This window comes from Megalobrama amblycephala, linkage group LG11 (assembly GCF_018812025.1).
Source record: "Megalobrama amblycephala isolate DHTTF-2021 linkage group LG11, ASM1881202v1, whole genome shotgun sequence".
NCBI lineage: Eukaryota > Metazoa > Chordata > Actinopteri > Cypriniformes > Xenocyprididae > Megalobrama > Megalobrama amblycephala.
The window spans coordinates 4175434-4191478 of record NC_063054.1 but is presented as its reverse complement, the minus strand read 5'-3'; the positions used below and the strand labels follow the sequence as shown (position 1 = coordinate 4191478).

Below are 16045 nucleotides of genomic sequence, written 5' to 3'. Positions count from 1 at the left end.
GCAGTGAAGGGGAAGCTTTTTAAGACAAATAAACAGTAAGACGCATGCAAGAAATCACTATGTGATGATTTTTCTCCTCCCTACAGTACTTAACCCACCTGTGCGCTGATATTAGGACCTTCCTGGTCAGTCGGGACTGCAATGGTAGAGTCTTCGGCCTAATAAAAGATCAAAATAATTCAAAAGTATAAACTAAAGTTGTTTAGAATGCTAAATTTGGTATGAATGATTTTGTGAGAGTTCTACTGCAGTGCTTACCTGGATAAATGTAATCTGGTGAGACATAACATAGAAAATGGTCCATCTTCTGATTGCTTCATTTGCTATGTAATAAATAAAATGTTAGACATGATGCAAAGTCACTAATTTGATCAAAAGTTAGCAAATTTATAATGCTAGCTAGTCTGCACCAGTGAATCAACTGCTTGCTTCACACATTGCTAATTCAACAATGCTAGTGACTGCATTAACTGTGCTTCAGCTATACTACTGACAATGACAATGAACTTTGTGGCCCGCAAAATTTCGCTGTGGCGCGCTTTTAAACCAGTATTACAATAACATAGGCAGAAAACATTGCTTTTGTTAGGACATTTAAGTAACAATATGATTTCAAGTAACGTTACAGCTAAACTTACCTCAGAAATCTTGCTAGCAGTCACCGGCGCTTTGGTGCAGTTGAGACCTTTAAAACACGCATACATAAATTGCAGTAAATATTAAATTCCATAATCTAACAAAATCTTTTGTCAAATGAAACGTTAACGCAGTTTACCGTGGTAAAGATTTTTTTTTTTACCTTGCTTGCTGGTCTCTCTCTCTCGGGGAGAAGTCTTCATGGGGTGCATCGGTACACCGGCCGCAGACTGTGGCGCTGCCGCGCTGGTTCCGTCTCTACCTCGGACGCGAACGACGCGATCCAACAAAAGTCAGAACCCAATACATTCACTGTTTGCACTGAATGCTCCGGCTTGACACGACAAATCCCAGACAGAGACAGTATGATGCCCCGTTATATGTACGGTACTCCGAGTCCAAGCGCTCGCGCTATTTCTGACACAAGGTTTGCATTTTGTAAAGGTCCGGTAGCTTCAGTGTGTCCAATATAGACAGCCGCGGGCTGTTAGCGTTGTAGACACACGGTGTGAGGCGAAACATGTCAAACCAAATGTACAAAAATAGGAAAATAAAAAACACGATGGAATGGAGCCAGAGGATCCGTTACAGCAAATACAGTAGTATACTGCAAATTTTAAAAATACAGTAAATCACTGTATGTGGTGCTTGACGTCACAGAAAATTCCCATAATGCAAAGGGAATCACAGTTATTTACTGTAAAGAGAATTAGCAGTATAATACTGGGTGATATATGGTAAATAACTGTAGAAATTACAGAAATGTCTAACAGTGCACAGCACCTACTGGAGCAGTGTGGAACGACCGATCGGAAGGGCTCATGGGGAAAGAGAAAACATGGACAATCAAAGACATTTTCAGTTTCTACCCAGGTAAGTTTGAGATTAGTTTGAGCAAACTCTGTTTTTTTAGGCTCAAGTTGGGTTAGTTTTTAGTGGTGTTCATCGTCATGATAACTTACGGCTAACCTGCTCCAGAGCTGTTTCTGTTCTGGGTTAGAGATCGCAGACCAAAACTGGACCAATCAGCTGAGAGTAAAATGACATGTGATGAAATAAAGACACTCCCCCGTATCTCTCACTCCAAATTACAGCAGTTTACAGTGAAAGCTAATTATTAAATATATTTACATTACATGAATTATAATTATGTATAATTCATGTAACATATTCATATAATGATTACATAAATTGGCAAATTAAATTAATATTAATCTTTGCATTTAAATGAATATAAATATAATACATATAAATACAAGCTTTTAAAATGACAGCTTATGTGTTTTCTTTTAAGCTTTTTGTGAATCTATTTAATTTATTACTTAACTTTCTTGATAAAGTTCTAAGATCTATGGAAGCCCGTTTCCGCCACAAAAAAAAAAAAAAAAAAAACCTCAACTAAAAAAAGAATTCTGAGATATAAACTCGCAATGGCGTGATAAAAAGTCAGAATTCTGAGATATAAAGTCGCAATTGCGAGTTATAAAGTCAGAATTCTGAGATATAAAGTCGCAATTGCGTGATATAAAGTCAGAATTGCGAGATATAAAGTCACAATTGCGAGTTATAAAGTCAGAATTCTGAGATATAAAGTTGCAATTGCGAGTTATAAAGTCAGAATTCTGAGATATAAAGTCGCAATTGCGTGATAAAAAGTCAGAATTCTGAGATATAAAGTCGCAATTGCGTGATAAAAAGTCAGAATTCTGACTTTTTTTTCTCGCAATTAACTGATGGTCAGTATCTCTGTCTGTAATCCAACGATAGCCGAGCTGCCGTGAAGTCTGAAGCTGTTGGTGTATAAAATGTGCCACTTCAGCTTTGTCTGATTTATTGCGCCTCCGCCACAGCTGATTCTTCTTCTTCTTATGATTATTAGGGGCCAAGCCCCAAAGGGGCTGTAGCCCCTATTGTAATTGTACGTTTTTAGGGGCCAAGCCCCAAAGGGGCTGTAGCCCCTATTGTAATTGTACGTTTTCCCTTTTATTATTATTATTCTTCCTCCCGAATGGCGACTCTATAGCGCCACCACCAGTTCAAAAATTCAACATTCTAAAGTTTATAACTTTTGAACCATTTGCTCTAGAAAAATACAATTTAGTACATCTGATTCGTCTCTTCATGCTGATTCTATTCAAATTCTTACATTAAGTCTCCGCCCATTACAGTAGCGGCCATTTTGAAAAGTACAGTATTCCGTTTTTTCGCTACTCCTCCTTCAAAATTTGTCCAATGAAATGACTGAACAGATTTTTTTTATTCATCTTTGTTCAAAAGTTATGATGTCACGAAGTTAACGAGGTTGACCCAAAATTGCTATAGAGGCTGTATCTCGGCCAAACTTTGAGCAATCAAAACTAAAATTGGTACACTTGATCAAGACCATGATCTGAGGTTCCATGACAAATTTGGGAACAGCGCCACCTACAGGTCATGAGATCTGAAAAATGGCTATTTTGGCCAATAACTTTTGAACACTTTATTAGAAAATCAAGATCTTGGTGTCTATGGATTCCCTGTGCCATGCCGAATCCGAGGATATCGAATTCGTCAACATCGGATGAACCACGTGTCCGCCATTTTGAATTTTGTCATAAATTGCAATAACTTTTAAACAATTTGACATATCGTCACACAAATTGGTATGTATGACCTTTAGAAGGTCCTGAAGGTACCTGAGAAGTTTCAACACAGCGCCACCTACTGTTCCACAGATGTAATGATTATTGCAAAACCACTTATAACTTTTGAAAACACTTTCCAAAATGTGTATGCTTTATGTCATTTTATTCCTGGCTTATGCCGATTCCGACGATGTGTCATTTGTCATTTTCCTTAAATGTACCTGTCCGCCATATTGAAATAAATGGAAAACAGTTTTTTCGCTACTCCTCCTACAATTTTTGTCCAATTTTGTCCAAAATCAGCTCAGGTGATCTTTGGACCGAGCCGCACAGAAATGACTGAATGGATTTTTGATATTCGCTACCATTCCCAAGATATTCATCTCTGAATGTGACCTTGCTTGTGTTTGTTGTCTTATGCTAGTTAGCTTAGCATGCTAATTGCTTAGCTTGCTAACCAGTTGTCATTCTCTTTAATGTGGCTCTTCAGTTATCAAGTTAACCATGAGCTTCATTAGCATTAAGTTAGCTTAGCATGCTAATATGGTTAGCATGCTAAGTAATGCTTTTTTTGTGAATTCTTTGTTAGACTAAAAGGTTTCTTCCACAGTCTGTTGAATGTGCATCCTCAAGTAGCTCAATGTGTAAAGCCAGTTATCTGAAGAGCCCTGTATCCGAAGTTAGTGGGTTCGAATCCCAGGTGGAGCGGTTTTATAAAATAGTGTGTTTTGATTCCTTTACTGCCTCTTGGATTAGAAATAAATGCTTTTTGTTTCATGCTGTGTTCATTTTCATCTAAGCTTATGTACATTCTGAGTTCATTCTTGCCCGTAATTCTGAACCAGCTGTTTCATGTTTGTTCATTTTCTGCTGTTTTTCCTCTTCCTGCTCTGTATTGCACTACAGCATGATGAGCTGCAGAATGATCTAAAGTGCAGCTTTATAAGAATTCTTCATTTTGAGTTCATTTTCACATGAACTAATAAACTTCGGCAGGTGTGGAAACATTCACTTGCACAGTGGTGCAATGAGATGAGAAATGGACCTTGGACCCGGAGGTCGTGGATTCGAATCTCGTGTGGGGTTCCTTTATACAATTGTGTGTAATGAGTCATTTTGATACCTTTTTTATCCAAATAAGGATTGTGCTAATCTTTATTCCTCTTCAATGAGATACAAGTATTTTAGTTCATTCCGTGTTCGTTCTCTGAACTTCTATTGATTTTCATTTCATTTCCACCTGTCCTTCTGAACCAGATGTTTTGCATGTACATTCAATTTCTGCTGTTTTTGCTCTTCCTGCTCCGTATTGCGCTACTGCCCCTACTGGGGCTTGGCCCCGAATTGCTGCTTGCAGCTATATTTATTATTATTNATTAGGGGCCAAGCCCCAAAGGGGCTGTAGCCCCTATTGTAATTGTACGTTTTCCCTTTTATTATTATTATTCTTCCTCCCGAATGGGAGTCTATGGCAGCCCTATCAACGGAACATGAGAAAATGATGAAATTTGGCACACTTGTAGTGATGGTCATGTCTAGAAATCTGACCAATTTTGGAGTCTCTAGGACCAACTCTATAGCGCCACCACCAGTTCAAAAATTCAACATTCTAAAGTTTATAACTTTTGAACCATTTGCTCTAGAAAAAGTACAATTTAGTACATCTGATTCGTCTCTTCATGCTGATTCTATTCAAATTCTTACATTAAGTCTCCGCCCATTACAGTAGCGGCCATTTTGAAAAGTACAGTATTACGTTTTTTCGCTACTCCTCCTTCAAAATTTGTCCAATTTTGTCCAAACTTTGATCAGGTGATCTTTGGTCTGAGCCGCACAGAAATGACTGAACAGATTTTTTTTATTCATCTTTGTTCAAAAGTTATGATGTCACGAAGTTAACGAGGTTGACCCAAAATTGCTATAGAGGCTGTATCTCGGCCAAACTTTGAGCAATCAAAACTAAAATTGGTACACTTGATCAAGACCATGATCTGAGGTTCCATGACAAATTTGGGAACAGCGCCACCTACAGGTCATGAGATCTGAAAAATGGCTATTTTGGCCAATAACTTTTGAACACTTTATTAGAAAATCAAGATCTTGGTGTCTATGGATTCCCTGTGCCATGCCGAATCCGAGGATATCGAATTCGTCAACATCGGATGAACCACGTGTCCGCCATTTTGAATTTTGTCATAAATTGCAATAACTTTTAAACAATTTGACATATCTTCACACAAATTGGTATGTATGACCTTTAGAAGGTCCTGAAGGTACCTGAGAAGTTTCAACACAGCGCCACCTACTGTTCCACAGATGTAATGATTATTGCAAAACCACTTATAACTTTTGAAAACACTTTCCAAAATGTGTATGCTTTATGTCATTTTATTCCCTGGCTTATGCCGATTCCGACGATGTGTCATTTGTCATTTTCCTTAAATGTACCTGTCCGCCATATTGAAATAAATGGAAAACAGTTTTTTCGCTACTCCTCCTACAATTTTTGTCCAATTTTGTCCAAAATCAGCTCAGGTGATCTTTGGACCGAGCCGCACAGAAATGACTGAATGGATTTTTGATATTCGCTACCATTCCCAAGATATTCATCTCTGAATGTGACCTTGCTTGTGTTTGTTGTCTTATGCTAGTTAGCTTAGCATGCTAATTGCTTAGCATGCTAACCAGTTGTCATTCTCTTTAATGTGGCTCTTCAGTTATCAAGTTAACCATGAGCTTCATTAGCATTAAGTTAGCTTAGCATGCTAATATGGTTAGCATGCTAAGTAATGCTTTGTTTGTGAATTCTTTGTTAGACTAAAAGGTTTCTTCCACAGTCTGTTGAATGTGCATCCTCAAGTAGCTCAATGTGTAAAGCCAGTTATCTGAAGAGCCCTGTATCCAAAGTTAGTGGGTTCGAATCCCAGGTGGAGCGGTTTTATAAAATAGTGTGTTTTGATTCCTTTACTGCCTCTTGGATTAGAAATAAATGCTTTTTGTTTCATGCTGTGTTCATTTTCATATAAGCTTATGTACATTCTGAGTTCATTCTTGCCCGTAATTCTGAACCAGCTGTTTCATGTTTGTTCATTTTCTGCTGTTTTTCCTCTTCCTGCTCTGTATTGCACTACAGCATGATGAGCTGCAGAATGATCTAAAGTGCAGCTTTATAAGAATTCTTCATTTTGAGTTCATTTTCACATGAACTAATAAACTTCGGCAGGTGTGGAAACATTCACTTGCACAGTGGTGCAATGAGATGAGAAATGGACCTTGGACCCGGAGGTCGTGGATTCAAATCTCGTGTGGGGTTCCTTTATACAATTGTGTGTAATGAGTCATTTTGATACCTTTTTTATCCAAATAAGGATTGTGCTAATCTTTATTCCTCTTCAATGAGATACAAGTATTTTAGTTCATTCCGTGTTCGTTCTCTGAACTTCTATTGATTTTCATTTCATTTCCACCTGTCCTTCTGAACCAGATGTTTTGCATGTACATTCAATTTCTGCTGTTTTTGCTCTTCCTGCTCCGTATTGCGCTACTGCCCCTACTGGGGCTTGGCCCCGAATTGCTGCTTGCAGCTATATTTATTACATTGTTATTATTGTGTAAAATTCATTAGTGTATCCATTCTGTTAAAAACAACTTTTATTGCCCAAATACCTCGCCTGTAATTTGCAGAATTGCATGATTCTACCCTTGAGTTGCAAAGTTAATGAAACATGATAGGTATTGGTTGTTTTAGTATTAAGCCCACTAGATGGCAGTAAAAGCTGTTTTTTCTCCTTGAAACGCTGTCTACAAGGTTACCGTGGAAACATTCTATGTGCATATTCCTGCATAATGCATATGTCCGGAGACTAATCTTTATGTATGGAAGCCCATTTCCGCCACATAAGAAAAAAATAAAAAGTCGAAATTATGACTTTAAAAGCATAATTATGAGATAAAAAGTCGAAATTATGACATAATGACTTTAAAAGTCAAATTATGAATAAAAAGTCGAAATTATGACTTTAAAAGTCATAATTCTGAGATAAAAATCGAAATTATGTCATACCAATGAAATTTCGACATACTATGTCGAAATTATGAGATTAAAAAATCGAAATTATGACTTTAAAAGTAGAACTTATGACATAACTAAATCGAAATTATGATTTGCTGACTTCCAAGCTCATTGATCTGACGCGCCCGACACGTCAAGACACAAGATGAATGCTTCCATAGAATTGTGAACAGCTAAGGAGCATTTTAATCAGTTTGATTACATTCTTGCCTTATAGCGGAACGGCACGGAATAGCTCTCGGAGCAAACACACGTTTGAAAGGATTTAAGCAAAGAACTGCATAACCCCAAGTAAGTCAGTGCAGCCTATGAACAGAATAAACTATTGCACATAAGTAAAAAATCAGAAAATTAAGATTATAATTCATGTATCCTGTGTGATGTGATATATATATATATATATATATATATATATATATATATATATATATATATATATAAATGGGTCAATTTCAATGCATGAACGTGGTTCTGTCATTAAAATGTATTTTTATGAGTAATGGAGTAGTCACTATATACAATCGTGAAATAAGTTTTGTTTATTGAAAAAGATTGAACAAACAGATTTCTCGTTGTGATTCCTATCGTTCGTTCAAAGTCGTGTCGCACCCACCACTAGATGGCAATAGCAGCTAACGCCGGAGTTTATGTTAATCGACGTAACCAGCAGCATTGAGACAATTTTATGCTATATATCATTGTTCTGTTCTTATAGGATTAGGATGGATGACATTTGTGACTTTTTGAAGTCGAGAAATATCACTGATGACATCATACAGCAAATGCAACAGGATAAGGTAATCATGAAACTGATAAATATGCATCACACGTGCTAAAAAAATTATGTCTAAAAATGTCATAGAGAGACTTGGAACAATATATTCTGTTAAAATGTCTCTAGTAGAACTGCTCTGTCTGGTTTCTTTCATGATATACTGAGTACTGAATCATATGTTTCTGGGTCAAAAAAACACAAAAAAAAACTGCCTCTATAACTCAGTACATGCTATAAACCCCTGGGGTTATAACAGCCTTTTGACTGTACATTATTCCAGTTATACCTTACATTAGAGTCAAGTCACCTTTATTTCTATAGTGCTTAATACAACACATATAGGCTTGGTTTCACAGACAGGAGTAAGACTAAGCCTGGATTAGGCCTTAGTTCAATTAAAACATTTGCTGGTGCATCTTGAGACAAAACAATGGAACTGACATTTTAAGATATGCAAGACAGCGCAAGTTGCTTTTAGTTAAAACCCTAACACATGCATTTTAGTCTGGGATTAGCTAAGCCTTGTCTGTGAAATCGGGGGATTGTTTCAAAGTAGCTTTACAGTAAGAAAATAATGGTCTTATAAAAATAATAAATGGTGTCATTGTTCAGCTGAAGTCAGATCAGTTCCATTCAATAACTCTGTAAGATCAATTATAAAATAAGTTAAATTAAGTTATAAAGCAGATCTTCTGCAGAAAACAGTAATGTCCAGCTCAGTTCTGATCTCAATAATGTCAGTTTAGTCAAATGAATAATATTTCTGAATTATACCTCACAGGGTCACTGTCATCAGAGAATGTTAAACTTATATTTAAAGTATTTTAAAAGATTTTATAATCTTTTTGCAGATTGATTGCAGTGTCATACAGATTATGACAGATGACCAGCTGAAGGAATATCTGCCTTCCTATGGTGACCGACTGGCTATTCGTGGATACTGCAGGCGAAAAGAACAAGATCCCAGTGGCAGAAAATCTAAACTTTTTGATCGACTGAGAACCAGGCTAGCAAGAAACAAAGGTGACACTGACAATGTATGTGAAAAAAAAAATGGTCAAAAGAGTATGCGAAAAATTGAGATGGGATGGATGCATTTTCGAGAAGGGAAGTTTACTCAGGTCCGAACAAAAAAAGGTGGGGGTACACGGAAAATTAGCGTGTCAAAGGACTGTAGAAAAAAGGACCTACTTGAAAAGGCTACTGAGTTGTTTTTTCCTGATGAGAAATCTTCCATGGGAAGCTTCACAGATTTTGTGGTCGATGTAACAGACTTTCAGGAGCAAACAATAGATGAACAGATTACAGTTGGAGAACTTTATGAGCTGACCAAATTACCAGTCTTGCGTTTTTACTTGACAACCAAGAAGAAAGTCATCGCTAGCGACACACATTCAGACACACAGTTCAACTTCAGCAGCGAAACAATTGCACAAGGAGGGGAAAACCTGCAAGATTCAAGGTCTCCCAGACGTACCAGCCCATCTCCTCTGTTGACTGAGAATGTGGAGCCAGACCTAATTTATGTAGGGAGTGGCACTTCAATTGCAATAGGCAGTGATGATATTTTATTGTCAGACTCCATAACTATCATGACTGACGCATCAAGTGTGATTGAGATTGATGCAGCCAGGCCGCCAGAGGTGGGCAATTTGGAGGATAGTGGAACTGTAACAATCTCCACAGGACTCATCTCTGGGCTGGAAGACACTGAGCTTGATGACACCTTACCTCTTTTAGAGGAACCATATTCTGTACCTTCTCCAATTGATAACTCACTGGAGTCCTTTGTTCAGAGTGAAAGAGTGAAGAAAATTCTTGTTGTTCATCGCGGTCAGGCCCTTCGACAGCTTATCGCACATTTTTGTGACAAAAGTGTCTTGACAGATGACATATCAATGAAAGTCATTCTTCCCGATGGACGGCTGGAAAATGCTGTTGATGAAGGGGGAGTTTTGAGGGATGTGCTTTCAGAGTTTTGGAATGACTTTTATGAGCAATGCACATTGGGAAACAGCTTTAAGGTCCCATATCTACGACATGACTTTGGTCAACAACAGTGGGAAAGCATTGGACGAATCCTTGCATTTGGTTGGCAAAAAGAGAAGTACCTGCCTGTAAAAATAGCACCTGTAATGTTGGAACAGGCAGCCCATGGATGTGTTTCAACAAGTCTTGTGGACTGCTTTCTCAAGTATGTTACAGAATCAGACAGAATGATCCTAGAATCATGCCGTTCAGATTTCGAAGATGTGGACAAAGAAGAGCTGTTTGAGGTCATGGATCATCATAACTGCAGAAGAGTCCCAACAGCTGATAATATCGAGCAGCTCTTGGAGGAGATGGCACATCAGAAACTAATTCAAGAACCTGCATTTGTGATAGAGCAGTGGCATTATGTGCTTGCACCTATGAAAACTGAGTTCCTGGACATCGCAGCTGCCTATGATGAACTACAACCGACATCAAGAAAGGTCATGAAATCAATAGCCTACCCTGCTACGATGAACGTACAACAAAAACACACTGGCAGGTATCTAAGTACATTTCTCAGAGAAGCAGATAAACAACACCTGTCCCTCTTCCTTCGGTTTTGCACCGGGTCAGATTTGTTCCTGGGAAAGAACATCACCATTAGCTTCACACAGTTGGAAGGCTTTCAGAGACGACCCATTGCACACACATGTGGCTGTTACCTGGAGCTGCCTGTGAATTATGATAACTACCCAGAGTTTCGCCATGAAATGAACAAAGTGTTAGAGAGCAACATATGGGTCATGGATATAGTCTAGTAGAAAGTCTAGTACAGACTTACTATTAGGAAGGTTAAGCTTCAACAACACAATTGAGGTCACAGCAGGCTTTATTTTTTTTATTTCTTTTTCAAGATATGTTGTACATGTTCATATTTCCAAAGTTCCTGTTAATACTCTCTCTGAGGCACAAGGTTTAAAAGGCCCAGTTACAACTTTACAACAAGTTTACAAAATAATCTGTCATATATATTCGTAGATAAATTTTATTTTGATGCACTTTATTATATAACACTTTCCTTTTGGTTTTCTAGTATTCTCATCATCACTGTTCTGTCATGACTATAACACATATTGTACAATTTATTTTTTATTTTTTCTTCTGATATGTTGGAATGTGTTATTTTGGGACAATTAAAGCATTCCCTGTTTAAAACATAACCTGTTTGTCTTCACTACTGACCCTTAGAATACAAATGTCAAATGTTAGGTCTGCAGCAACACATATTTTTTTTAGTCCAACTCACTGTTAATTAGCTCCCTAAGAGTTATGTACAAGTCCACTTCTGCAAACACATCGTTCATAAGGTTCAAATCATGCTCTGACATAAGATCAACACATATGTTAAAAATGTCTTCTTCGCATGGAAAGTCCTTGAAAACACACTCTTCTAAACAGACTTGAACCTTCTCCAGACACACTGGATGCAGGTGGTCTGTGGCTCCATATAGATGAGACACAGCATACATGATGGAAGGTCGGCCATGCGGTGATCGTGAGTTGTGGACTGGCCTTATTCTGTGGTTGTTCCAAGCGAAGACAATGTCATCAAGCTCTTCCTGTAAGGAAACATGTTTTAAAACATGATTAGAAAGCTGTTTGTGTGTAGCAGGAGAACCACACAGAGCGTGAATCATGGAACCAGGTAATCAAATCACAGAAACTGCAATGAAGAGTAATTTAAGGTATATTACATATTTGGTATGCATAATACATTATAAATGATTTATAACATTAAATATACACAAAATGAGTGAGGACAATAATGAATATTAGATGAGCCAAGTTACAATTCCATGTTTTAATTAAAGGGATACTTCACCCAAAAATTCTGTCATTATGTACTCACCCTCATGTGGTTCCACACCTGTACAAGTTTCATTGTTCTGTTGAACACAAAAGGTGATATTTAAAAAATAAAATAAATGTTGGTAACCAGATAGTTGAAGGTAGCTATTGACTTCCTTAATCAACTGTCTGATTACCAGCATTGTTTAAAATATCTTCTTTTATTCAACAGAATAAAGAAACTCATACAGGTTTAGAACAACATAAGGGTGAGTAAATGACAGAATTTTTTTTTTATTTTGACATCTGGTGGTGGACACTTGGAAGAGACAATATAAACAAAACAACTATAGTGAGTTTTGGAGCCCCGCACATGGTATGCAAGGGGAATATCGTGCACACGATTTACTAATTTAATTTAGTAAATCGAGGGGTCCCACTTTATATTAAGTGGCCTTAACTACTAAGTATTTACATCAAAAAATAAGTCAATGTACTTATTGTGTTCATATTGTATTGAAAAACACTTTTGCTGCTGTTGAGGTGGGATACAGGTAAGGTTAGGGAAAGCTTTGGTGGTATGGGTAGGTTTAAGGGTTGGGGTAAGGGTTAAGGGATGGGTCAACAGTGTAATTATAAATGTAATTACAGAAATTAATTACAGATGTAATTACATGCAGGTGTTTTTAAAATATAAGTACAATGTAGAAACATGTATGTACACAATAAGTGCATTGTATCAAATGATTAATTTAAATGTAAGTACATAGTAGTTAAGGCCACTTAATATAAAGTGGGTCCAATTCGAGGGAACGAATTACTAGGCCTATTTTTTTCCTGCATGTCATGTCCGGGGCTCCGTATTTTGACCCTTAACACCAGGTCTGTGCTAAAGTTAATTACATGTAATAAAATATCATGTTTTTTGTGTGAGTTGTGAAGACCTGTGTAGACAAAATTACAGAGCTTTTCTTCAATCAGATTAAATTAAAGCTTTGCTCATGTTAACATCTATGGTATTTGTTTTCATAATTCATGACATTGAGTTTTGAAATTGTTGGTTTAAACCACATATGCCTATGGTATTCCCTTTTATATTAAGAATACTTTTGTAACGTTAAAGCTTAGCCAGATCATTTTGAATACGTCACGAAAAATTTAGGCATTATTAAGCCTATCTACAGAACTTCACATAAAGTTGCTAACTATCTCTTCAATATAAAATAAATAATATATAGGCAAGCAAGGCAATTGAGATTAACGAGATAAACTCACCTGAATTTTGTTAAGGAAACAGAACTGTACCAAAGATTTGTCCAAAAAAGTGTCTGCGAAGTGCCCGTCTTCTCTCAGCTTGTCAAAGAGGTCGATCCAAAATTGGACACATTCACTTCGCAAAGTGAGCCACCATCTTTCGATGCGCTGGTTTCCAGAGCTTGGGCCAAAAGTAACACGATCTGTTTCAGGTCGATCCTCAGAAAAAGTCAAAAATCTTTGCATCTCAGCCACGTGAACATTTTCTGTTCCTAAATCTAGCCTTACTCTAGCAGGACAACCTCCAGCGTTAATTACGGCATCCATGAAGTATCCAGCAATAAGTCTTGGATCACTGTTGGTCTTGTATGCCTCAAGCCACATCATGCTCCTGGAAAATCCATCTATACATCCGCTTATTCCAATTCCAAACGGCTTCAGTTTATCATAGCCATCTATATGCCAGACAAAGTTAGGACCACGGTTATGATACACACGCCGCCTCAGTCGATTTCTTGACCTCAAATCAACCCCTTCACCATCTAAAAGCCGCAGCAGAACTCGCACCGTTTCCCTGTCAGTTATAATGCCATTCAGCCAGCATTTCTGGTGCATCCATCTATAGCCATGACATTGGCCAGATGTTTGAAGTTGCTGTTCAATGAAAGCTGCCACCTCTGCCACGTCTGTTTTGTTCTTTCTCCGCCAAAGCTTATTCTTGCTCAAAATCCTCTCAAGACTGCGTTTGCTCACAGCTATTCCATGCCGTTCCGCTAACACGGCAAGAATTTCATCATTAGTATAACCACGATCAAAATACTGTTTAATGTGTTCGCAATTCATCCTGTCGTGCGCGTCACGTAAGCGTTTAGTCAATAGGCTAAGTCATAATTTCGATTTAGTTATGTCGTAATTTCGATTTTTAAAGTCATAATTTCGATTTAGTTATGTCATAATTTCTACTTTTAAAGTCATAATTTCGATTTTTTAATCTCATAATTTCGACATAGTCTATGTCGAAATTTCGACTTGGTATGACATAATTTCGACTTTTTATCTCATAATTATGACTTTTAAAGTCATAATTTCGACTTTTTATCTCATAATTATGACTTTTAAAGTCATAATTTCGACTTTTTATCTCATAATTATTACTTTTAAAGTCATAATTTCGACTTTTTATTTTTTTCTTATGTGGCGGAAATGGGCTTCCATACAATTGCGAGTTAAAAAGTCAGAATTCTGAGATAAAAAGTCGCAATTTTTTTTTTTTTTGTGGCTTTTTTTTTTTTTTTTAGTTGAGGTTTTTTTTTTTTTTTTTTTGTGGCGGAAACGGGCTTCCATAAAGATCAGCTTCCTTTCTGAACAAAAAGACTTACATAGGCTAATGCTGAACATGATTGAGAACTGGTTGTCAGACATGAACTAAAATAAACCCTTTGAAATTACCTTGTTACAAGTTTTCAGGTAATCTGCGACACCTGACATCAGACTGAACAACCGAAGCGTAATCTGGGCCAAATCCTCATCTGTGTTATCCAGCTAGCTAATATTAACAAATAATACAGACAAGAATCAGAACACATCAGAGAAAACCAAATGCTTCAGCTGAAAAGCATTAAACTTGAATGGCTTCACAGCACTGAGACAAACGGGCGAGAGACAGTTCTGTCCTGATCTGAAACTCTTTCACACTGACCCTTCATGACTGAACATTGTGTCTCTCTCCTATTTCTTGATTTTTTCAATCAATGTCAATGAATTAAAGGTAATGTAGTGATTACTGTATCTTAACTGTATTAATAATCATATTAATTGCTGTATCCCCTTCATGAAACAGTGTGAGCTCCATCTGAACATGATATTTCAAAAAGATTGTGGTGCTAAACTAGTTTAAACCAGGCTAAGGTTTGGACTCTTGTCAGGTCAGTGCGGGCGATCAGCTAAACCATTTAGAAACATCAGCAGCTAAACCATTAGTTAACAATTTTCAATGGCTTGTGTGTATAAGTATGTATAAGAGATACACATCTCTTTAACCTGGCATACACATAACACATTATCAATTTATATTTTCAAATCCGTTAAAGGATTATTAGGCTGCATAAATTAGGTCAGCCGGAACCAGGAACACTTCCTATAACACCAGATGTACTCGTTACATCAGAAAAAGAATGGCATCTACGCTAATATTAGTCTTTCTGTTTATCCCGAGGTTTACCGTAGTCAACTGGATCTGGGCCGTATCCAGCTGAGACCAAGGACCTGCGCCTTGACACGACCACAACGCAGCCCTGAAGTATCAGCAGAGATCGAGTCAACTGGATCATCCATTGTGAAGGCCTCATCGACACGACAGCCAGTAGCACAGTTCCTCAACAGACCTTCCATACCGGCGTGATGAATACAATCCTCAACTGGATGGAACTGAAATAAATACTTTGATTGTTGCGATCCTATCAGACTTATGATAGCAACCTGATTGTAACAAAGCACTGTTCGCCAGAGGAGAACTGGCCCCCCGACTAAGCCTGGTTTCTCCCAAGGTTTTTTTTTCTCCACTTTAACACCTATTTGCCACTTGTTTGCCACCTGATGTCACCTGATGGAGTTTGGGTTCCTTGCCGCTGTCGCCTTTGGCTTGCTTAGTTGGGGACACTTGACATTTGATATTCAATAGTATTCTTGACATTTATTCAACAGTGCTTCTGATCTGCCTGCATTGACACTATTATTTAAGAGCTGCTGTGCAGCCAAATTATGTACCAGTTATCAATGTAAAGCTGCTTTGACACAATCTGCATTGTAAAAAGCGCTATATAAATAAAGGTGACTTGACTTGACTTGACTATAAGACCACTA

At 37.5% G+C, this 16045-nt stretch overlaps 2 protein-coding genes across 2 annotated transcripts; one reads left to right on the top strand and one right to left on the bottom strand.

Moving 5' to 3' along the window:
- Positions 1 to 7851: 7851 nt before the first annotated feature.
- LOC125277697 lies at positions 7852 to 11110 on the top strand. The gene is made up of 2 exons (XM_048206151.1): positions 7852 to 8129; positions 8959 to 11110. The coding sequence occupies exons 1-2, from the start codon at positions 7980 to 7982 to the stop codon at positions 10897 to 10899; spliced, it is 2091 nt and encodes a 696-aa protein (XP_048062108.1). The 5' UTR covers positions 7852 to 7979; the 3' UTR covers positions 10900 to 11110.
- Positions 11111 to 11373: 263 nt separating this feature from the next.
- Positions 11374 to 14073, bottom strand: LOC125277698. Its single transcript, XM_048206152.1, has 2 exons — positions 13205 to 14073; positions 11374 to 11700 (listed from the first exon to the last, which is right to left on the bottom strand). The coding sequence occupies exons 1-2, from the start codon at positions 14024 to 14026 to the stop codon at positions 11374 to 11376; spliced, it is 1149 nt and encodes a 382-aa protein (XP_048062109.1). The 5' UTR covers positions 14027 to 14073.
- Between the last annotated feature and the right edge of the window lie 1972 nt (positions 14074 to 16045).